The sequence below is a fragment of the Physeter macrocephalus genome, chromosome 16 (assembly GCF_002837175.3).
Source record: "Physeter macrocephalus isolate SW-GA chromosome 16, ASM283717v5, whole genome shotgun sequence".
Classification (NCBI taxonomy): domain Eukaryota; kingdom Metazoa; phylum Chordata; class Mammalia; order Artiodactyla; family Physeteridae; genus Physeter; species Physeter macrocephalus.
In genome coordinates this window covers 32,493,367-32,517,792 of record NC_041229.1, presented here as the reverse complement: position 1 = coordinate 32,517,792, position 24,426 = coordinate 32,493,367, and the positions used below count along the sequence as shown (strand labels likewise).

At 36.1% G+C, this 24,426-nt stretch overlaps 1 protein-coding gene across 1 annotated transcript in view; it reads right to left on the bottom strand.

Moving 5' to 3' along the window:
- Positions 1-24,426, bottom strand: part of PGR (progesterone receptor) — a 101,928-nt gene that overhangs the window by 25,817 nt on the left and 51,685 nt on the right. Inside the window, exon 4 of the mRNA XM_024115327.3 lies at positions 2,643-2,948. Coding sequence (XP_023971095.1) covers positions 2,643-2,948 — 306 coding nt within the window. The remainder of the gene's footprint in view (positions 1-2,642; positions 2,949-24,426) is intronic.

Below are 24,426 nucleotides of genomic sequence, written 5' to 3'. Positions count from 1 at the left end.
CACCTTGGTAATGATTATCATTCTGCATCTGATCTTTTTCTTCTCCTGAGAAATTTTTAATATTATCTTTTTCCTTGGCAAAGTTAAAGGGCATTGGTTTATTTGGATAAACACATATAATCTACAAGTTTTAGTTCTTGAGCAAACACTTATTATATACAGTATTTTAACTTCAAATCCCTACAGGTCTGCTATTCAAATGAGCTTAACCAGAGAACATATGATCCTGTGAAGAAGTGTTGTCCCTGTTTAGACCATGATTCCTTTCACCCAGATCTTCAAGGCAGATTTTTCTCCTTTTATGCCTCAGAGGGCCTGAAATCTGATCATAAGCTGACTTCTCAACTACACTTTCCTATTGTGAAAGAATTACCTGATCTACCTACATGTTTTCCTAGCAGCATCTTTTTTTTTCACTGTAAATAAGTAAACTATTAATAACCTTCATTTAACCAAGGCCATCTTTCACAGACCAGTAACATGTGAGTGAATGGATAAAATAAGTTTCTCTTATGTACAAAACTGATGACCAGATGCTAGGATGTGCTGCACCAAAATGCATTCACTTCATGAGCTCAGCCTTCTGGCTTCTCTTTCTAACACCACTGTTTAATTGTTAAGTCTTGCACACAGGAAGTATGCAACAGACATTTACTGAGTGAATCAAGTAAATAAAAACTGTACTCTGATTTAAAGTCAACTGAAAGTTTTTGAGTAGCTAATGATATACCAGATTACTTTATACATATATGTGTCCTTCAGAGTCCTTTCACAGAGGTCGATATAGTCACTGTAGTTCACTGATTATTTTCATCATTCATTCGAGTTATTCCCAGAATTCAGACCATGAAAATATGGTTTGAAAGACCATGGGCCACACAATACTTTAATAATCCTAATGTTTCCCTTATTATACAGTTAGTGAAAACAGTACATGTAATACTGGTGATGCCATCATTCTTGTTTACTTACACACAAATTACATTTTGTAACATTAAAAATGTTGCCACCAAATACAATGTAAAATTTTTCTCTCACTCTTTTTGAGGGTGTGTGGGGATCAAAAATCTAGAGAGATAATAGTGTTTCAATTTAAGAAGCTCACTTAGCTTTTTCCCAAAATGAATAAATTATCATTGGAATCATGACTGGTTATTTTCTAACTTTGCCAATCACAGTAGAATCTTTTTAAACAATAGAGAACGTACAAAATGCAAACAAAAGAAATATGAACTATATCAACAAACATCAAAGAAATAACCTTTTCCAAATCATAGAAAAACAGAAAAGTTTAAACACATAAACACTCATATTTTTAAACAGAAAATATTCACCAATGTTATTGTAATATTTTAATTTAATAAAGATCTATCAAATTTGATAACCACTTTACAGTAACTTAAAAAAAAAACATTCAGAACTTTTCTAGTGGAAAAAAATATTACCTGTCCAAGGCTTTTCAGCAAGAATGAAGCTAATAAGAACCTGGGCACTGTGATTTTTGATTTTACCTTATCTTCACTAGAATAGTGAATCTAATTAACTTTTCTCAACATGTATTTTTTAAAAGATTCAACAAACAGGAATCTATTTTTCTTTCTGTCTCATGTAAACTTGAATTTTCAATAACAATTCATCTATAGTATTTGAAACCTTTCAGGTAGAATAATAACTGAGAAATAATATTAAGGCAAATTGGGAAATGAATTCTTTTTTAAAAAGACTAATACATTTACTTGGAGACTAAAATGGCATACTATGTTTAATTCTTGATCAGATATTGGAAAAATAAACTGGTCTAAAGGAGTATAAGGATATTATTGGTGTGAAGAGAAAGTAACTTCAGAAAAGGACACAAAGATCAAAAATATTCTATTTGTAATTATGGGATTAATGCCTCCACAAGTAATTACTACCCATGTATTCTCTTGGCTTTGCACTCTAAGGTTTAGCCAGGTGAAAACTGCACCCCTGTAAACTCTTTCAACTGCTTGGCTCCTATGGAGCTGGCTGAGAGAGCAAAAGTTGCTTATAAATAAAGTGACTGAAATCTTTTCATGATGATATAATCCAAATTCTCACTGTCTAGGTATAAATTTGAGAAAGTAGTGACTGGAGGTTTTCTATGTCCAAATTATTTGTTTATGATTAGGAATTTTATTTCTTAATTGACTTTAGATACTCTGCTATACTCTGAATACTATTTAGATTTGTTATACGAATAGGTACATTCAGTTTTATTTTCAACCATGTGAGGTTGGTTAAATTAGGATTTGGAATGAGCTAGACATTTCTAAGAAGATGGTCAATTTGTCTTTTTTCTGAACTACTATATTATCTATGGTTTAACATATTGATTTATGCTAATCCTTAACTATTTCATTATGTAAGTCTTGATTCATCAACAAGACTCAAAATGTTATCTATGTCTTTTGTATTTCCATAGCACACAGTAGGGTCCTAGACAAGTAACATATAATATATGGTCCTAGATAAATATGTTGAACTGCTGAAACACATACTAAAACACCCTGTTTACACTATATTTAATTTATTGCACAGACTGTTTCATTTAACCACCCACTAGTAAAAAGCCATAATAAAGTTTTTATTACATGTTATTATATACAAATAATTATTACCTGGCAGTAACTTAGACCACTTGACTACTGAAAGAAGTTGTCTCTCTCCTAGCTGATTCAGACTTGTCAGCAAAGAACTGGAGGTATCAGGTTTGGTGTTGTCGTGTCCTGCATAGACCACATCTGGTTCAATGCTCATGAGCAAGTTGATCAGTGGGGGGACCAACTGTAAGTCTTGATTTGGTGAAAAAGTGATTCTCTGGCTTAGGGCTTGGCTTTCATTTGGAATGCCCACCGGCTGTGAGAGAGCAACGGCATCTAGTGCTCTCATAACTCTAACTTTATTGAACTTTTTAAACTTTCGACCTACAGAGAAGAAAAAAAAAAAAAGAAAGGAAGGTAATATAAATACATAGAAACTAAATATTCCAGCAGAGAATGATTTTTCTTAATTCTTAAAATTATAGCATTATAGGCTTTGGCATCTATCTCATAAAATGAGATAAAATAAGTAAAAATGTTAGGTCTCAGACTTGGATTAAAGAATTAATTACACCAGTATTCACTGGGCTGATGGGTGTGGGTAATTACACCAGTATCCCATGCAAGGTTACGGAGCTTCGCAGTAACATGTAGAAAAGACAAATGACTTTTAGCAGAAACCAAGCTCACTGTTGGTCAATATTCTGACAGGACTGCCTTCCCAAAGTTAATGCTACAGACTACATAATTAAAACATAGTGTTTAGTAGATGTTGAATCTCCTTTTGAGTTTTATTCTTTTAAGAATCTGTTAAAAGATATGCATATACATATGCAAACCCCACAAAATCTTGTGCACAATTTCAGCAGGCTTATGATCATTTGAAATTCCTTGAAATCAATACATGGACTATTATGAGGTATAAGGACCCAAAGTTAAGACTCTAATTTCTAAATTAAGGGAGGAGAGAGTCTACATCTTGTGCTGGTCAGGTCACATTTGTATTTCTGGACAATTTCTAGAATTTCTATTTTGCTGAATTGTCATGTGTTAGGAAGAAAAACAGTCTGACAGGGAGATGAGTAGAAATCTGCCTCATGAGGAGTGGTTGAAGGAGACCAAGATGTACAACTGGGCCACTGCTGGTTCCCAGGTGCCTTGGGGTGATCAGAGGGCAGGCTGGACTCCAGCTCCCACCTGCTCTATGACAGGCATGGGCTACTTAACAGTATCAAGTGTCTGTGCTGTTTAAGCCAGGAAAAAAGGCTAAGGAAGGCTTGATAATGGTTTGCAATCATCTAAGCAGAGGCTGCAGTTTGCTGGATCTAATCCCTGTTCTGGCTCATAGACATGTTTTGTTTGGCTCACACAATTCTTTCCAGAGTTATGAAAGCATCTCTGAATTAGCTGAGTGGCAACAATCTGTTAAAGCAGAGCTACAGCTGCTGCTTTTGAATGGGGCACAGACGCTCCAACACGTCCCGGTTCCCACCACAAACTGGTAGTAGGCCATTGGTCAATTTTCTTAAATCAGGTCACTCTGCCCAATTAAGTTACCTGCCTGGTCTCTGAAAGCATTTGCCTTTGTGATTTCTAAGTTCAAATATTGTCATAAAGAAAAAGGATTACACTTGTTCTATAAACCACCCCCCTCCAAAGTTGTGTTAGAATGGATAGGTGATAGAGAAACAAATGCCAGGGGTCAATATATAGAAAGGATCCAGAAATGTTTAAGGAGATGTTTCAAACAAGTTTCCTGGGGAAGGAATGAGTTACCAGAGGGAAGGGAAGTAATATTTGTGGAGTATCTACTATATGCCAGGAATTTTATATATGTATCTTTTATGCCTCACAAGAAGTAGGTATTATTAATTCCATTTGTAAATTGGGAAAATGAAGAGTCAAGAAGATGGCATGCCCAATGTTAGAGTGATAGAGCTTGGATTATGTGGACTCTGAAGTCCAAACTTTTTCTCACACAATCTCTCTGGCATTTCAGGCAGGGACTTCATGGTCATTTGGTGGGATTCTGGAAAAGAGGTCTAGGCAAGAGATTGTGGGAAAGAGCACAAAGGTTGATTCCTTCCAATCCTAAAATACTGTGGTTAACAGAAAATAAGACATACATCCTATCAGCCCCTTCCCTCCCCAGTAATAACTCCAAAATGGTTTTCTTTCTCATTTACTTTAACTCCTTTTCTCTTTTTTATGCCCTTTCAGTTCTGGTTTTATCAGGATTTGATTACACTATGAAACCATGGAATCCTATTGAAAACTAAAGCAAATGTTTTACATTTTGTTCAGTGTAAAACCTCTTACACCCAAAATAAATTCCAATTTCCTAACATGCTGATTATATATGATGCAGTTTGAATTAATATAGAAATGTTCACATTTCTGCTTGTGATCCAGTCTTTTCATGAGTCCCAGTGAAAAAAAGGGGGGACATATGATAAAAGCAAAGTTGAAAGATGAATTAACATTGAACTAGATCATTTACATATCTATCTTATGTAATTTAACTTGCAGCTCAAGGGTTTGAAATAAACACTAGCATTTCCATTTTAAAGATGAGGAATAGGTTTATAGAAGCTAAGTAATTGGCCAATTTTATAGAGATAATAAAATGCCAAAGCAGAGATATTAATCAAGGGTTAATTTATTTTATTCTTTCTTTTACTTACTCATAAAACACTGATTGAGTGGTTTCATATACCAGGCACCATTTAAGGTCCTGAAACTACAGCTCTGAATAATCAAACAAGGTATCTGCTTTCATGGGGCTTATATTCTGGTGGGAAGATAGAGAGGGCCCACAAACAAATAAAGAGTAAGATAATACCACACAATAGTATGCACTATGAGTGAAACGTGTAATGTAACAGAGAGTGACTTGAGGGAACAGGACATTAAACAGAACGGTCAGGGAAAGACTATCGTCTTTCCAATAGACCACACTGCTGCCTCTTCACATAGCCTTTATTTCTCTAAATATGCAGGCTAATGACTCTTCTGGAGCTAATCAAGCAGTGTATGTCAAAGGAGAACTTTGCACACCAGAAGAATTAACTTAAAGAACTGAATAAATGTAAAGTATCATTAAGAGATGTTTTCCTAAAGTGCTAAACTGTTACAATCTTGCCACCTCTACCCTCCACCCCCTACAATGAATATTTTTGGTCTTCCCAAAATAAATCTTAAGAGATGTAATAACTCTTCCATCTATCTACAGCTTATGAACATGTCCCATGTGGGAAAAATGAACTTTGGGTTGGCCATATCTGGGTATGAATCCTATCATTTAGAAGCATTATATCTGGGGTGGATTATTTTATTTATCCAAGCATCAGTTTACTCACCTGTTAAACAGGGCATTTACCTCACAATATCACCATTAGCCTAGGTAATATAATGTGTAAAAGTATGTGGTGCTTGGCATATAGCGGACACTCACTAATGTTAACTGTGACTTTTGGAACTTGATTAGAAAGAATTGAGAGAGGAAGGGAAACTATAACTTCATTTAGTTTGCATTTTCTGATATTAGAAAGTGTTCCTAATCACCTAGTTTCTCCTCCCTCCAAAACCCAAGCAAACAAACAAACGACAAAGGCTTCTATGGTCAAATATGTTTAAGCAATGCTGTATTAGAAAAGTTAAAGTGATATCCTTACCTTACTTAGTACTGTATCTCAGAACCTTCAATACGTTGTATGGATTATGGATCTCTAAGAGAATAATATTAATATATAGTGTTTCCCAAGTACATCTGTCTTTTTCACTTGATGAAAAACCTGCTAGTATCTCATGGAATTAACAGTTTGGAAAACACTACTTTAGAATATTTTTCTCTATGAGGTTTGCATTTGAGATCAAGCCTATGATTTGGACCTCATTAGTTCCATTGTCAAGCATGCAGTCACTGATTTTTCTCTTAGCAAGTTAAATAAAATAACTAGCTGCTATTAAAAATACAGTTAACCTTAACTCCTCTTGACATTATATAAAATAGGAACTGTAAAAACACATGTACATCTGCACCAATCTTAATTTTAAATTGCCTTTGTTTCATCATAGAGTAAAATATAAAAAGCATTGTTTTCCTTTATTTCTACCACAACTGGCAACTTTAAGTTAAGGTCCAGAGCCAAAAAGAGGATGAAATTAGATTAAAATTTAGATATATAATTTTTGTAACCACATACACATTTGTAGATACAAATCAGAGTCCCCAAGGGAAGATAATGTTAAGAGAAGAAGAGGGTTAATGAAAAAGTTCCCCTGTTCTTGACAGTGATCTTCAGAGAAGATACCACCTCTTTGTCAGCTTTGTATATTCTCTCCAGTGTCCGGCAGTGCCTCAATAAATCTCTGCTGAATGAATGAAAGAATACATTATTATGTCTTTCTGTAGTTATTCTCTATGGCTGCATTTGTTTCCTTCAGAGCACACAGCCTCCTCCTCTGCTAGGCTAATTGCCCCATGAGGATAGGGGCCAGGTCTCTTTTATTTACCAATGTAGATCTGAAGCTTTCCAAACCATCTATCATACAGTGGACTACTAATAAATATTTGTTGAGCTATTGAAGTTATTATTTTGACTTAACATAGATCTTGAAAAAGGAATATCACAGGAAGAGTACTAAAAAGTTAATGTGAACATAATGTGATTTTTTTTAATTTGCTGGATTTTATATAAGATAGTCTTTCAAAGAAATGATTCCTAGTCTTCATGTATAAAAATCACTATTAAATAATATAACAAACAAGTCTACAGAATTTTATATAATTGTTGATTGATTAACTAGATAATGGCAAAAAGTACTCAGAATTCAGTAAAAATTTAGAAGGACTCTGTATTGCAATATTAGTCACGTACTTCTGAAAAATAACAGCACCTGGTGGTAGAGACTAGGTGTGTAACCTAAGTAGAGACTAGGTGTGTGGGCCCAGTAACCTAAGTAGAGGCTAGGTGTGTGGGCCCAGTAACCACCTCCCACCCACTATTCTCCCACCCCACTGCATCTATCTTCAGAAGCTTTCATTGTTTTGTGGGAAGGAGGGAAGACAGGTTCAGATGCTAGGGGTGGGCATGGGGGTGTAAGCAAGAAGATGGAGAGAAGCACTTAATAGTTGTCTCTCATTCAACCTGATGGACATTATTTTGAGGACGGAATCAGATGCAGAGGAACTGATTTTTTGAGGCTTAGGGAAAGAGGAGATCCATTTGGAGAACATTTTCTTTGTAATCAATGTATAATATTTGTGTGCCTATACTCTGCTTCTCTCCTGTTACAATGCATGAACTGCCTACACTCCTACCATTTCAGCACTAAATCTTATTCCTTCTCACCTACTCAATGACTTTTCTCTGAAATCGTCTGCCCTCTTGTCTGCATCCTCTGATAGTCCCTCTTATGTACAATCCATCCCATGAAGAGAAATTACTCTCTACTTCCTCTCCTCCCATTCTCCCTTGAACCCATTCCAGTCAGGTTTTTCTCCCTACTCCAATAAAATTGTTCTTGGCAAGGTCACTAATGATTTCCACTGGTCAAAATACAATGGTCAATACTCAGTACTTATCTTAATCAAACCATCAGTGGTACTTGACACAGTTCATCATTTCCTTCATCTATTCTCTTGGCTTCCACATAACTCACTCTTGTGGCCACTCCTTTAGTCGCTCGGGCTTGCTCTTTACATCTTCTTGACTTCTAAATCTTGGAGTTCCAGAGCTCAGTCCTCAGACTTCTCTTAGATAGCTACACTCTCTTTACAGGTGTTAGCATCTACTCTTATAACTTTAATGTCACATAGATATGGAATGATTACAAATTTATAACTCCTGCCTCCACTTGTTCTGGGAACTCTAGACTTAACTATCTAATTGTCTATTCAGTATCTCCACTTGTATGTCTAATAACACCCCCCAAAACTTAATATGTTTAAAACAAAACTTTGATACACTTGCCCCAAAACTGCAGCTTCCATTTTTTAACTCCATTTACACACTTGCTCTGGACAAAAACTCTGGTGTCATCCTTGATACTTCACTTATTCTCTCACTTCATATCCAATTCATCAGCAAATCCTGGTGGATGCCATGAAATTATAACCCAAATCCAATCATTTCTCCCCATTTCCACTGCTTCCACCATAATTTAAGCCACCATTATCAGAGCTGTATTATTGCAACATGTGCTGGCTGATTTCCCAGCTTTCATCCTTGTACTTCCACAGTCTATTCACTACCCAGCTGAGTGAGCCTTTAAAAACTACAGATTATTTTACTCCTGGCTCAAGACTCTCAGTGACTAGTCAGCCTATTTAGAATGAAGTCCAAATTCTTTACCAAGCTCTACAAGGCCCAACATAATCTTGCACAGACAGTCTCTCTTTCAGTCTCCCCAGCTCCATCCATACTGATGTCCATGTTCTTGGAACTTGTTGAATATGTTCCTACCTCAGGCCTTTACCCTGTTTCCCTTGCCTGAAATGATCTTTCCCTAAATATTTGCAAGATTTGTTCTTCATTTCATTTCAATTTATGCCCAAATACCACTTTATCACATAGGCTGTTCTTTCTCATCCTATAATTAGATATTTGTAACATATATACCCAGAATATACAAAGAATTCCTATAAATCAGAAAGAAAAGACATGAACAGACATTTTATAGAGGAAGAAAAATAGAAATAGGCAAGAAAAATACAATTGATCTCATTAGTAACCAGAGAAATGCAAATTAAGACCACCATGAAATACAACCTATCCAGAATGGCAAAGACACAAAAAAGGGAACTTTCATACACAGCTGATATGGGGTGTGAACTGGTAAAACTACTTTGAAAACAATTTGGCATTATCTAGTAAAGCCAAGGTGAATATATATTATAATCAGTTGCATACCTTAACTACAGAAACTCTTGCACATGAACACCAGGAGACACGTGCAAGAATGTTTATAGCTAAACTGTATGTAGTAGCCTTCAAAGTCGAAACAAACAGGAATATTGTTAAGAGACACATAGAAAATCAGAAAACCTACAGAATTATACAAGGGAATGAAGGACCCTAAATTCAAGCTAGAAATTTCCTGGAAAAACTGAAAGAATATGACATTCAAACAACATGCAAAGAAAGGATAAAGTATTGCATAATTATTCTTACAGTATATATGACTGAATCTGAATGGATGATGTTCCTATGAGTAGGAATTTATCAGACAAGTGTTAAGAAAGGTTCTTGAGAGAGAAGAGACATATTAGAAATGACAGCTTAAATATAGCCTAATAGTAAAAATTCTGGACTATTTTAGCAAAAAACTGGAGAGGAGAGGGAAGACAGTTTCTGAACTTCTTTAGTATGCGTTAATAAAATAATTGGTGAAATGATCAGTCATAGTTACTGTTTAATTCTGATATAATAAAAGAGAAATATAGATTTAATTATGACATCAGGATGGGAATGTAAGCACTAGCAAAATGGAAAAGCAGAGTAAAACTTCCAATTTAACAAGGAGGACTGAATGGGGAAAATGAAATGAAAAGAAATATGACCAAGCCAGCAAAGTAAGAAAAGGGAAAAGAGGTAATAATGAGGAAGTATCACACACACTGAACAGAAAATGTGTTGGAAGAAATAAAAATTTTATATACTGATTATATCAACAAATATTAATGGACTAAATTTCCCTGTTGACATCAAAGAAGGTCAGCTTGGGTTACAAAATTCTGTTTGTAGTTTTTACAAGAAACACAATAAAAACATAGGAAAATAAGCTGAAAATTAAAAGATGAGAAAGGTGAACCAGGAAAATACAAAATGTGGCAAGCAGAAGTAACAATATAATAACAGATAAAACAGAATTCAAGTCCAAAGATATTAAAATGAGACAAAGTAGGGATATTAAGAAAGGATAAAAGGTACTCTGCCCTCAAAGATGATATAAGTATATGCCTTTAATAGCAAACAACATAATAGTCAAATAATTAAAACAGATAAATCCTCAAAAAAGAAAAACTTGATAAACACACAAAAGTGGGAATACCCATATATTTTTCAAATTTTGTAGGTAAATAGGATAATTAATAAGCACAGATATAGAGAATTTAAAAAATAAAATATATACAAGGAATCCTTAATAAATTGTTAAAAAAATGAAAGCTTACTATATTCTGAAATATCATTAAAAATTAAATATTATCATTAAAAATATCAAAATTAAAAATCAAAATTAACTAATTAACTCAGCACTTCACACTTTTCTAATTAAGTCCTTGATCAAAGAGGAAATTAATGTAAAAGTTATTAATCATCTAGACATTAACAAAAAGAAGACAACACTTCAAATCAAAACCCATGGGGACTTCCCTGGTGGTCCAGTGGTTGAGAATCCGTCTTGCAATGCAGGGGACGCTGGCTCGATCCCTTGTCAGGGAACTAATGCCACATGCTGCAGGGCAACTAAGCTTGCATGCCACAACTAGACAGCCCGCATGCCACAACTACAGAGCCCAAGCACTCTGGAGCCCACGTGCCACAACTAGAGAGAAGCCCGTGCACCACAAAGAAGCAAAGAGCCCGCGCCACAATGAAAATCCTGCATGCCGTAACTAAGACATGACACAGCCAATAAATAAATAAATAAATTAATTAATTAATTAATATATATTTTAAAAAACATGGAATGCAGTCAAATATAAAAAAAATACATATAGGAGTATATAATTTTGTTGTGGAAAAAGATGGAAAACAAATGAGCTAAATAAGCATTCAGTTAAGACATTAATAATAAAGAAAAGGTCAAATAAACCATAAATAAAAGGAGAAAAATGTATCATATGATGTATCATAAAGGAGATATAATTACATATTCTAAAATAATTAGAAGAATAAGAAAAAAATATTAAGTGCAACTCTCCTGAAATAAATTTGATAATTCAGGTAATGGAGAGTTTTATAGTAGAATATAAATTACCAAAATTGGCTCTGATACCAGTTTCACAGCCTAAGTCTTATGTTCTTTATCAACAAAAAATTTCTTATACCATGGTAAAGTAGAGGAAAAACTCAAAACCTTCCCTATAGATTTTATGAAGTGACCTTAACCTTAAAGACATCATATTAGAAATAAAGATTAAACTGAATTATGATTATATAGCTAAAAATTCTAAATAAGCCATCAGCAAGTTGAATTCTGTAGCATTATAAACAGAACCCTATACTATGTCCCAGTAGAGCTTGTTCTAAGAAAAGTATGGTTAAACATTGAATATACACCACCATAATTCATCATATCAGATCAAAGGGGGAAAAATCACAAGATTTTTATCACTAGATGATAAAAAGGCTGTGAAAGGCAGAACAATAGCTCCTCAAAGATGTCCAGGTTATAATCTCAGGAACCTGTAAATATGTTACATTGGATATCAAAGGAAAATTAAAGTTGCAGATGGAATTAAAGTTGCTAATCAGCTGACATTACACATAAGAGTATCCTGGATTACTGTGGTGGGCTTAATGGAATCACAAGGGTACTTGTGGAAAGAGGGAAGCAGAAGATTCAGATTAAGAGAGATGGCATATTGACAAAGACTTGACTGTTGTTCACTTTGAACATCGATGGGAACTATGAACCAAAGAATGTGGGCAGCCTCTAAAGCTGGAAAATGCCAGGATATGGATTTTCCCCTGGAGCCTCCAAAAGGATGCAGTCCTGCTGACACCTTGATTTTAGTCCACTGGGACCCATTTCAGATTTTGCCTTCCAGAATTGTAAGATAATAAATTTGTGTTGTTTTAAGCCACTAAATTTGTGTAATTTGTTACAGCAGCAATAGGAAATTAATGTAAAGGCTTTTCATTAATTCCTCAGTCAGGAATTCCCTGGTGGTCCAGTGGTCAGGACTATCTGCTTCCACTGCAAGGGGCACGGGTTTGATCCCTGGTCAGGGAACTAAGATCCTGCAAGCCACATTAGGAGTCATCATTACTTTATAAATAAAAGGAGAAAAATGTATCATATGATGTATCATAAAGGAGATATAATTACATATTCTAAAATAATTAGAAGAATAAGAAAAAAATATTAAGTGCAACTCTCCTGAAATAAATTTGATAATTCAGGTAATGGAGAGTTTTATAGTAGAATATAAATTACCAAAATTGGCTCTGATACCAGTTTCACAGCCTAAGTCTTATGTTCTTTATCAACAAAAAATTTCTTATACCATGGTAAAGTAGAGGAAAAACTCAAAACCTTCCCTATAGATTTTATGAAGTGACCTTAACAGCGACCTTAACCTTAAAGACATAAAGATTAAACTGAATTATGATTATATAGCTAAAAATTCTAAATAAGCCATCAGCAAGTTGAATTCTGTAGCATTATAAACAGAACCCTATACTATGTCCCAGTAGAGCTTGTTCTAAGAAAAGTATGGTTAAACATTGAATATACACCACCATAATTCATCATATCAGATCAAAGGGGGAAAAATCACAAGATTTTTATCACTAGATGATAAAAAGGCTGTGAAAGGCAGAACAATAGCTCCTCAAAGATGTCCAGGTTATAATCTCAGGAACCTGTAAATATGTTACATTGGATATCAAAGGAAAATTAAAGTTGCAGATGGAATTAAAGTTGCTAATCAGCTGACATTACACATAAGAGTATCCTGGATTACCGTGGTGGGCTTAATGGAATCACAAGGGTACTTGTGGAAAGAGGGAAGCAGAAGATTCAGATTAAGAGAGATGGCATATTGACAAAGACTTGACTGTTGTTCACTTTGAACATCGATGGGAACTATGAACCAAAGAATGTGGGCAGCCTCTAAAGCTGGAAAATGCCAGGATATGGATTTTCCCCTGGAGCCTCCAAAAGGATGCAGTCCTGCTGACACCTTGATTTTAGTCCACTGGGACCCATTTCAGATTTTGCCTTCCAGAATTGTAAGATAATAAATTTGTGTTGTTTTAAGCCACTAAATTTGTGTAATTTGTTACAGCAGCAATAGGAAATTAATGTAAAGGCTTTTCATTAATTCCTCAGTCAGGAATTCCCTGGTGGTCCAGTGGTCAGGACTATCTGCTTCCACTGCAAGGGGCACGGGTTTGATCCCTGGTCAGGGAACTAAGATCCTGCAAGCCACATTAGGAGTCATCATTACTTTAACAAACCTCAAAGTAAAATAAAGAGATAAAGATATAAAGACTATTTACCAAAACCCAACAGCAAACATTATATTAACAATGAAATACTTTATTTTCAGATAAAATGACTACATATCTAGAAAACTCAAAGGATTACTAATAACCTATCAATGTATTGAGATAATTTAGTTACATGGCTAGAAAGAACATAAGTTTATAAAAATCACTAGATTTACCACTTCTAATAATTACCACTTGAAAAATAGAAGATATTCTACCACAACATATATGAAAGGTATAAAATACTCAAGAATAAATTGAAGAAAAGCATGAGACCTGTATTAAAACTGTAAAATGCTGTCACAGGACACAAAACAAAAATTTGAGTTAAGGAAAAGACATATGTTCCTGAATTGGAAACCTTAAAATGTCAATCCTGCTCAAATTAATACATAAATTTTATACTGTTTCAATCAGAATCCAATATTTTTTGGAATTAGAAACAGTTTTACTGTTCGTTGAGAAGAATAAATGTGTGTTACAGTAGCCAAGAGAATTTTGTTAAAAGAGCAACTGTGATTTTAATATATGCCATGCTATGTATTAAAATTTATAATAATACTACCATAACCCAAACATGATATTAAACCAAACTATTGAATTATTAATAGTTCTTGTAATGGGTATATGGATCAACAGAATAGAATGCAGAACCCAGGAACATTTACAAAATCCATGTAGTACACCTTAATGTATGTTAAAAGTGGTGGGTGAGAGGCACTTCACTTGGCACACGTGAAGGCTACAGGGAAAGCAAAGAACATAAGTCCTTAAGTCCATTTTCATAATAGAAAGGTAAAAGGACTACATGGAATAAGGACCACATGGTCCTTATTCCAACTGAATAAGGACCATGTGGTCACACCAACTACTTTTACCCCATGACCTGGTCTTCTAAATTTGAAGACCAGACAAGAGGTAGACGAGAGAGAAGTAATGGAAAACTGGGAATTATTTTGGAATTACTGATTGTATTTGACTGAGCAGAGACAAATGTATACTTACCATAACATCTTCAAACCTGCTTCCCTGTTTTATTTTTCTTCTTTACATTTATCATCTTCTATCAAGCTACAGTATTTTATATAATTATTTTGGTAATTACCTCTGTCCTCAACGAAAACGTAAGCTCCTTAATGATAGCACAGTCCCTTGTATATAGTAATACTCAATCATTCTGTTGAATAAGTTAATAATTGCACAGCAACAAAAAAACTTGTTTGACATAAAGGCTTGAACAATAATCTGGCTTCCTGCAATATTACTTCCACTTCTTGAATAACAGGAATAAATCTAAGTGGAATTTCCCTTCAGTAAAAGACATAATCTAGTGTAGAAGGTCTAGTATATTTCATAGTAGAATGTCTGGGTTCACAAATGCCTGCAAACCAGCTGTGGACACCTTTCAAAGTGACATTTATGTCCCCAACCACTGTTTCCCTCTTTCCATACCAAATCAAATAGCTGAGATTTCATGTCTTCTAGCTCAAATTATAAAGGGATAATCAAACAAGGAAGGAAGATGAGGGGAACCAGCTAACAATTACTAAGTCCAATAGCAGGCCAAGACAGAATTATATAGACTTCAGTGTGTAGTAAGTAGTAGGCATATTATACAGAATATAAGCAAAAATATTTTTAGAAATGATAAAAAGGGAATATAAAATCAAAAATCAGACGAATACAAATTAGAGTAAGAATTGTTGTAGGAAATGGCCTGAAGCAATCCTTTCAACTGTATTTCAAAGATAAAGTAGCATCTAAGTTTCAAGAAATCAAAGAAGAGAAACAATATTAAATAAAAGATGAAATAAATTACAAAAAAGCATAAGATAAAATGGGAGGTGGCAGAGAAAAAAATTTTTAAATAAAGAAAATTAATATACAAAAATATGTTGCATTTCTACACACTAACAACAAACTATCAGAAACAGAAATTAAGGAAACAATCCCATTTACCACAGCATCAAAAAGAATAAAATAACTAGGAATAAACCTACCTAAGGAAGTAAAAGACCTGTACTCAGAAAACTATAAAACACTGATGAAAGAAATTGATGATGACACAAACAGATGGAAAGATATACCATGTTCTTGGGTTAGAAACATTAATATTGTTAAAAGGACCATACTACCCAAGGTAATCTACAGATTCAATGCAATCCCTATCAAAATGCCAATGGCATTTTTCACAGAACTAGAAGATATTTTAAAAATTTGTATGGAAACACAAAAGACCCCAAATAGCCAAAACAATCTTGAGAAAGAATAGAGCTGGAAGAATCATGCTCCCTGATTTTAGACTATACTACAAATCTACAATAATCAAAACAGCATGGTACTGGCACAAAAATAGACACAGAGATCAATGGAATAGAATAGACAGCCCAGAAATAAACCCATGCACTTTGGTCAATTAATCTATGTCAAAGGAGGCAAGAATATACAATGGAGAAAAGACACTCTCTTCAATAAGTGGTGCTGGGAAAACTGGACACCTACATCTAAAAGAATTAAATTAGAACATTCTCTAACACAGGTAATCTACAGATTCAATGCAATCCCTATCAAAATGCCAATGGCATTTTTCACAGAACTAGAAGATATTTTAAAAATTTGTATGGAAACACAAAAGACCCCAAATAGCCAAAACAATCTTGAGAAAGAATAGAGCTGGAAGAATCATGCTCCCTGATTTTAGACTATACTACAAATCTACAATAATCAAAACAGCATGGTACTGGCACAAAAATAGACACAGAGATCAATGGAATAGAATAGACAGCCCAGAAATAAACCCATGCACTTTGGTCAATTAATCTATGTCAAAGGAGGCAAGAATATACAATGGAGAAAAGACAGCCTCTTCAATAAGTGGTGCTGGGAAAACTGGACACCTACATCTAAAAGAATTAAATTAGAACATTCTCTAACACCCATATACAAAAATAAACTCAAAATGGATTAAAGACCTAAATGTTAGACCAGAAACCCTAAAACTCATGAGAAAACATAGGCAGAACACTCTTGGACAAAAATCATAGCAATATTTTTTGGATCTGTCTCCTAAAGCAAAGGAAATAGAAGCAAAAATAAACAAATGGGACCTAATTAAACTTAAAAGCTTTTGCACAGCAAAGGAAATCATAAACAAAATGAAAAGACAACCAACTGATTAGGAGAAAATATGTACAAATGATTTGACTGATAAGGAGTTAATATCCAACATATATAAACAGCTCATACAACTCATCATCAAAAACAAACAACCCCATTAAAAAATGGGCAGAATAACTGAATAGACATTTTTCCAAAGAGGAAACACAGATGTACAATAGGCACATAAAAACATGCTCAACATCGCTAATCATTGTAGTAATACAAATCAAAACCACAATGAGGTATCATCTCAAATCTGTCAGAATGGCTATCAACAAACAGAACACAAGTAACAAATTCTGGCAAGGATGTGGAGAAAAGGGAACCCTTGTACGCTGTTGGTGGGGATGTAAATTGGTGCAGCCACTGTGGAAAACAGTATGAACTTCTCTCAAAAAACTAAAACTAGAACTACCATGTGACCCAGAAATTCCACTCCTGAGTATATATGTGAAAAAAAACCCAACAAAACACTAATTTGAAAGGATATATGCACCCCAATGTTCATAGCAGCATTATTTATAATTGCCAAGATATGAAAGCAACTTAAGTGCCCATCAACAAATGAATGGATAAAAAAGATGTGGTATATATATACAATGGAATATTATTCAGCCATAAAAAATGAAATATTGCCATTTGCAGCAACATGGATGGACTTGGAGTGTATCATGCTAAGTGAAATAAGTCAGAGAAGACAAATACTGTATGATATCACTTATATGTGGAATCTAAAAAATACAACAAACTAGTGAATATGACAAAAAAGAAGCTGACTCACAGGTACGGAGAACAAACTGGTGGTTACCAGTAGGGAGAGGAAAGGGTGGAGGAGCAACATAGGGGTAGGAGATTAAGAGGTACAAACTAGTATGTATAAAATAAACTATGAGATTCAAGATGGCAAAAGAGTAGGAGGACATGGAGTTCATCTCTCTCCACGGATGCATCAAGAATACACCTATAGATGCAACAGTTCTCAAAGAACACTGGCTGAACACTAGCAGAAGACCTTGGACGCTGGAAAGGACTATAAAGATCCCTGCATAACTGGGTAGGATGGAAAAAAGAAGGGAGAAGGAGGAGGAGAGGAAGCAGGATGGGACCTGCACCCAGGGCCAGGGGAACTGAAGCAGAGAAGAGATTCCTGAATTCTGGGAAGCCCCCTCTCTGAAGGGGAAATCGATTGGGACAGAAGGGAAGCATTTGAGGCTTTTGGAAGAGGGTGAAGCAGCCAATCTGTGGCAGATGGGACAGAGTGAGAAATATACAGATGGTCCGTACCATGGCCCTACGTGCCCCAGACTGGGATGTGTGTTCACAGGTGTGCAAGGGGGCTGGGAGCTGGAGCGTGGGGATTAGAGAACAGGCCCAGAGCAAGAACTGCTGTTGGCTGTGGGGAGATGGACTGAGGGGATGGGAGGGAGGAAATCTTCAGCAGGCAATGTCTATAGAGGAGGACCGGACTGCCATGGAAGCAGGGTACTACTGCTGAGTCACAGGCAAGGGGAGGAATGACTATTGTAACCTCTCTCTACCCACATGCTGGCACCAGCTGCCAAGCAATAAAAAACGCCCCCTCAGAGCTGGCCCTCATGCGCCGGCTGCAAGGCAATAAAAAAAAAAAAAACCATGGCCAGGGCTGGCCCTCACGTGCTTTATGGTGGGCACCAGAAAAGGCCCTCACATGGGCGATACCTCTTGTGCCTGTGGTCACCAGCTTCCCTGTGCATTTGGTGCCTCAGGGGCTCCCGTGATCCAAGCATCATACCACCTCTGCTCCCTGTCCTCACTGAGACAGACCCAAGAGCTCTAAGGCAGCCTCAGGACAAGACTCCTATGGGTGGACCACACGCAGAGGTGGGAATAAAACCAAAGCTGAACTCCAGAGATGGGGCGACTAAGGAAGATCGAAAATCTTTCCATCAGCTATACAAGCTGCAGATTAAATCCTCGTGATCAGATAGGTAGACCCTGTGTCTATGGAATATCTGAGCAGACAATGAGTGTTCCCACAAATGAAAATGGTCTAGCTCTGGCAGCTGTGGACTTTGGGGGCAAGCACACACAGGAATTGGGCCAGATCAGAGTCTAAGTGATGCCCACAGGGCCCATAGCAGGTCCAGAGACCAGCCCAGAGGCAGAGGAGGGCCTCTTGGGGAGGCAGAGGTGGGCTGTGGCTCACGGTGTGTGCAAGGACACTTACAGTGGAGACCCCAAGGAAACATAATTATTACTATGAATTTTATTATGTTTTGATTCATTCTGTTGCTGGTTCTGGATTTTTTTGTTTCTTTGTTTTTTTCTTTTTTAAATTTGTTTGTTGTTTAGTATTTTTTTATTTAGCCTTTTATGACCTCTGTGTTTTGTAACATATTTTTAATTTTTTTGATATATTTCTATATTTACTTTGCTTTGTTGTTGTTCTGTGTTCTTTTCCCTTATTTTTTTCTTCTTCTTTTTCTTTAATATATTTTTTATTTTTCTTATGTTTCCATTTCTACTTTGCTTTTCTGCTTTATGGTGGGCACCAGAAAAGGCCCTCACATGGGCGATACCTCTTGTGCCTGTGGTCACCAGCTTCCCTGTGCATTTGGTGCCTCAGGGGCTCCCGTGATCCAAGCATCATACCACCTCTGCTCCCTGTCCTCACTGAGACAGACCCAAGAGCTCTAAGGCAGCCTCAGGACAAGACTCCTATGGGTGGACCACACGCAGAGGTGGGAATAAAACCAAAGCTGAACTCCAGAGATGGGGCGACTAAGGAAGATCGAAAATCTTTCCATCAGCTATACAAGCTGCAGATTAAATCCTCGTGATCAGATAGGTAGACCCTGTGTCTATGGAATATCTGAGCAGACAATGAGTGTTCCCACAAATGAAAATGGTCTAGCTCTGGCAGCTGTGGACTTTGGGGGCAAGCACACACAGGAATTGGGCCAGATCAGAGTCTAAGTGATGCCCACAGGGCCCATAGCAGGTCCAGAGACCAGCCCAGAGGCAGAGGAGGGCCTCTTGGGGAGGCAGAGGTGGGCTGTGGCTCACGGTGTGTGCAAGGACACTTACAGTGGAGACCCCAAGGAAACATAATTATTACTATGAATTTTATTATGTTTTGATTCATTCTGTTGCTGGTTCTGGATTTTTTTGTTTCTTTGTTTTTTTCTTTTTTAAATTTGTTTGTTGTTTAGTATTTTTTTATTTAGCCTTTTATGACCTCTGTGTTTTGTAACATATTTTTAATTTTTTTGATATATTTCTATATTTACTTTGCTTTGTTGTTGTTCTGTGTTCTTTTCCCTTATTTTTTTCTTCTTCTTTTTCTTTAATATATTTTTTATTTTTCTTATGTTTCCATTTCTACTTTGCTTTTCTGTTGTCCTGTGTTTTTTCCCTTTTTAGTTTATTTTATTATTATTTTTCTTTAATCATTTTTATTGGCTTGTTCTCTTTCCTTGCTTTATTCTTCATTTGACACTGTTTCGGTTTGTTCTTAGGTTATGTGTTTTTGTCAGTTTTAATCTAATTGTTTGATTTGGTTTTTGAGTTCTTCTACTTGTCTGGTTGTTCTCTTGCTTTTTGTTTTATTTGGTTCTGTTTTTGTTTCTCTTATGTGTGTGTTTCCTTGTTTTTGTTTGCTTGATTTTGTTTTTACCACTTCTTTGGGGTTTTATTTCTTTCTTTCTTTTACTTTAATATATTTTCTATTGTATTATTTTAATTTCTATTTCTATGTTTCTTTTCTGTTGTTCTGTCTTCCTCCCCCTTACTCTTTTCTGTTTTTCTTTATATTTTTTATCATTTTTGTCGGTTTTCTTTCTTTGCTTTATTCTCCACTTGGCACTCTGCTTCGGTTTTGTTTTTTGGTTTTGTGTTTTTGTCAGTTTTCTTTTTAATTGTTTGATTTCGTTCTTGGGTTCTTTTGTTTGTCTGGTTGTTCTCTTGCCTTTTTACTTATTGGTTTCTGTTTTTATTTCTTTTGTGTGCATGTGTATTTCCTTGCTCTTGTTTTTGTTTGCTTGATTTTACTTTTTACCATTTGTCTGGGGTTTTGTTAGTCTTTTCTTTCCTTTTAATCCGCTTTATTGCTGGGATGAGTGACTTCTGGGGTCTTGGTTCCTCAACCAGAAGTCGGCCTGAGGTTCTGTGGTGTGAGCACCAAGTCCAGGACGATGGGCCACTAGAGAATTCCTAGCCCCAGTGAAGATTAATCACCAAAAGCTCTCACAGAGGCCTCTATCTGAATCCAAGACCGAGCTCCACCCAACTGCCAGCAGCTCCCAGCACTGGATGCCTTACATGAAACAACAAACAAAACAGGAACACAAACCCATCCAACAGCACACAGACTACCTAAAGTCATACTAAGCTCACAGACACCCCAAAACATACCACCTGACACAGCCCTACTTATCAGAGGGCACAAACAGCTCCACCAACCAGAATGCAGGCACCAGTCTCTTCCGTCAGAAAGCCTACACAAGCCACTGAACCAAACTCACCACCAGGGGCAGTGAAGAGAAGCAAGAGGAACTACAACCCTGCAGCCTAAAGAAAGGAGACGTCAAATGCTGTAAATTAGTCAAAATGAGAAGATAGAGAAATATCTTGCAGGCAAAGGAGCAAGATAAAAACCCACAAGACCAAATAAATGAAGAGTAAATAGGCCAACTACCTGAAAAAGAATTCAGACTAATGACAGTAAACATGATCCAAAATCTCAATAACAGAATAGAGGAAATACTAGAAACATTTAACAAGGACCGAGAAGAACTAAAGAGCAAACAAACAGTAATGAACAACACAATAACTGAAATAAAAAATATTCTAGAAGGAATCAATAGCAGAATAACTGAGGCAGAAGAACGGATAAGTGAGATGGAAGATAGAATGGTGGAAATAACTGCCGCAGAGCAGAATAAAGAAAAAAGGATGAAAAGAATGGAGGACAGTCTCAGAGACCTACGGGACAACATTAAGCACACCAACATTCAACTTACAGGGGTGCCAGAAGAGGAAGAAAAAAAGAAAGGGTCTGAGAAAATATTTGAAGAGATTATAGTCGAAAACTTCCCCAACATGGGAAAGGAAATAGTCAATCAAGTCCAGTAAGAGCAGAAAGCCCCATACAGGTTAAACCCAAGGAGAAACATGGTGAGACAGATATTAATCAAACTAACAAAAATTAAACAGAAAGAAAAAAATGTTAAAAGCAGCAAGGGAAAAGAAACAAATAACATACAAGGGAATCCCCATAACGTTAACAGCTGATCTTTAAGCAGAAACTCTATAGGCAAGAAGGGAGTGGTAAGATATATTTAAAGTGATGAAAGGGCAAAAACTACAACCAAGATTACTCTACCCAGCAAGGATCTCATTCAGATTTGACAGAGAAATCAAAAGCTTTAGAGACAAGCAAAAGTTAAGAGAATTCAGCACCACCAAACCACCTATACAACAAATGCTAAAGGAACTTCTCTAGGCAGGAAACACAAGAGAAGGAAAAGACCTACAAAAAGAAACCTAAAACAATTAAGAAAATGGTAATAGGAACATACATATCGATAATAACCTTGAATGTAGACAGATTAAATGCCCCAACCAAAAGACACAGACTGTCTGAATGCATACAAAAACAAGACCTGTATATATGCTGTCTACAAGAGACCCATTTCAGACCTAGGAACATATACAGATTGAAAGTGAGGGGATGGAAAAAGATTTTCCCTGCAAATTGAAATCAAAAGAAAGCTGGAGGAGCAATACTCATAACAGACAAAATAGACTTTAGAATAAAGACTATTATAAGAGACAAGGAAGGACACTATATAATGATCAAGGGATCAATCCAAGAAGAAGGTATAACAATTGTAAATATCTGTGCACCCAACATAGGAGAACCTCAATACATAAGGCAAATACTAACAGCCATAAAAGGAGAAATCAACAATAACACAAAAATAGTAGGAGACTTTAACACCCCACTTACACCAATGGACAGATCACCCAAACAGAAAATAAATAAGGAAAAACAAATTTTAAATGACACATTAGACCAGATGGACCTAACTGATATTTATAGGATATCCCATCCAAAAACAACAGAATACACTTTCGTCTCAAGTGCACATGGAACATTCTCCAGGATAGATCACATGTTGGGTCAAAAATCAAGCCTCAGTAAATTTACGAAAATTGAAATCATATCAAGCATCTTTTTGGACTACAATGCTATGAGTCTAGATATCAATTACAGGAAAAAAAATTGTAAAGAAAACAAACACATGGTGGCTAAAATATACACTACTAAACAACCAAGGGTTCTTTGAGAAATAAACAAAATTGATAAACCATTAGCCAGACTCATCAGGAGAAAAAGGGAGAAGCCTCAAATCAAAAGAATTAGAAATGAAAAAGGAGAAGTAACAACTATAGACTACTACAAGCAACTGTATGCCAATAAAATGGACAACCTGGAAGAAATGGACAAATTCTTAGAAAAGTACAACCTTCCAAGACTGAACCAGGAAGAAACAGATAATATGAACAGACCAATCACAGGCAGTGAAATTGAAACTGATAAAATATCTTCCAACATGCAAAAGCCCAGGGCCAGATGGCTTCAGAGGCAAATTCTATCGAACATTTATAGAAGAGCTAATACCTACCTTCTCAAGTGCTTCCAAAATATAGCAGAGGGAGGAATATTCCAAAGGCATTCCACCAGGCCACCATCAGCCTGATACCAAAACCAGACTAAATCATCACAAACAAAGAAAACTGCTGGCCAATATCACTGATGAACATAGATGCAAAAATCCTCAACAAAATACTAGCAAACAGAAACCAACAGTACATTAAAAGGATCATACACCATGATCAAGTGGGGTTTATCACAGGAATGCAAGGATTCTTCAATATACAAAAATCAATCAATGTGATACACCATATAAACAAACTGAAGGACAAAAACCATATGATAGGGCTTCCTTGGTGGCGTAGTGGTTTAGAGTCTGCCTGCCGATGCAGGGGACATGGGTTTGTGCCCTGGTCCAGGAAGATCCCACATGCCGCGGAGTGGCTAGGCCCGTGAGCCATGGCGTCCAGAGCCTGTGCTCTGCAACAGGAGAGGCCACAGCAGTGAGAGGCCCGCATACCACAAAAAACAAACAAACAAACAAACAAAAAAACCATATGATAATCTCAAGAGATGTAGAAAAATCTTTCGGCAAAATTCAACACCCATTTATGACAGAAACTCCTCAGAAAGTGGGCATAGAGGGAACCTACCTCAACATAATAAAATCTATATATGACAAACCCACAGCCAACATCATTCTCAATGGTGAAAAACTGAAACAATTTCCTCTAAGATCAGGAAAAAGACAAGGGTTCCCACTCTCACCACTATCATTCAACATAGTTTTGGAAGTTTTAGCTATGGCAATCAGAGCAGAAAAAGAAATAAAAGGAATCCA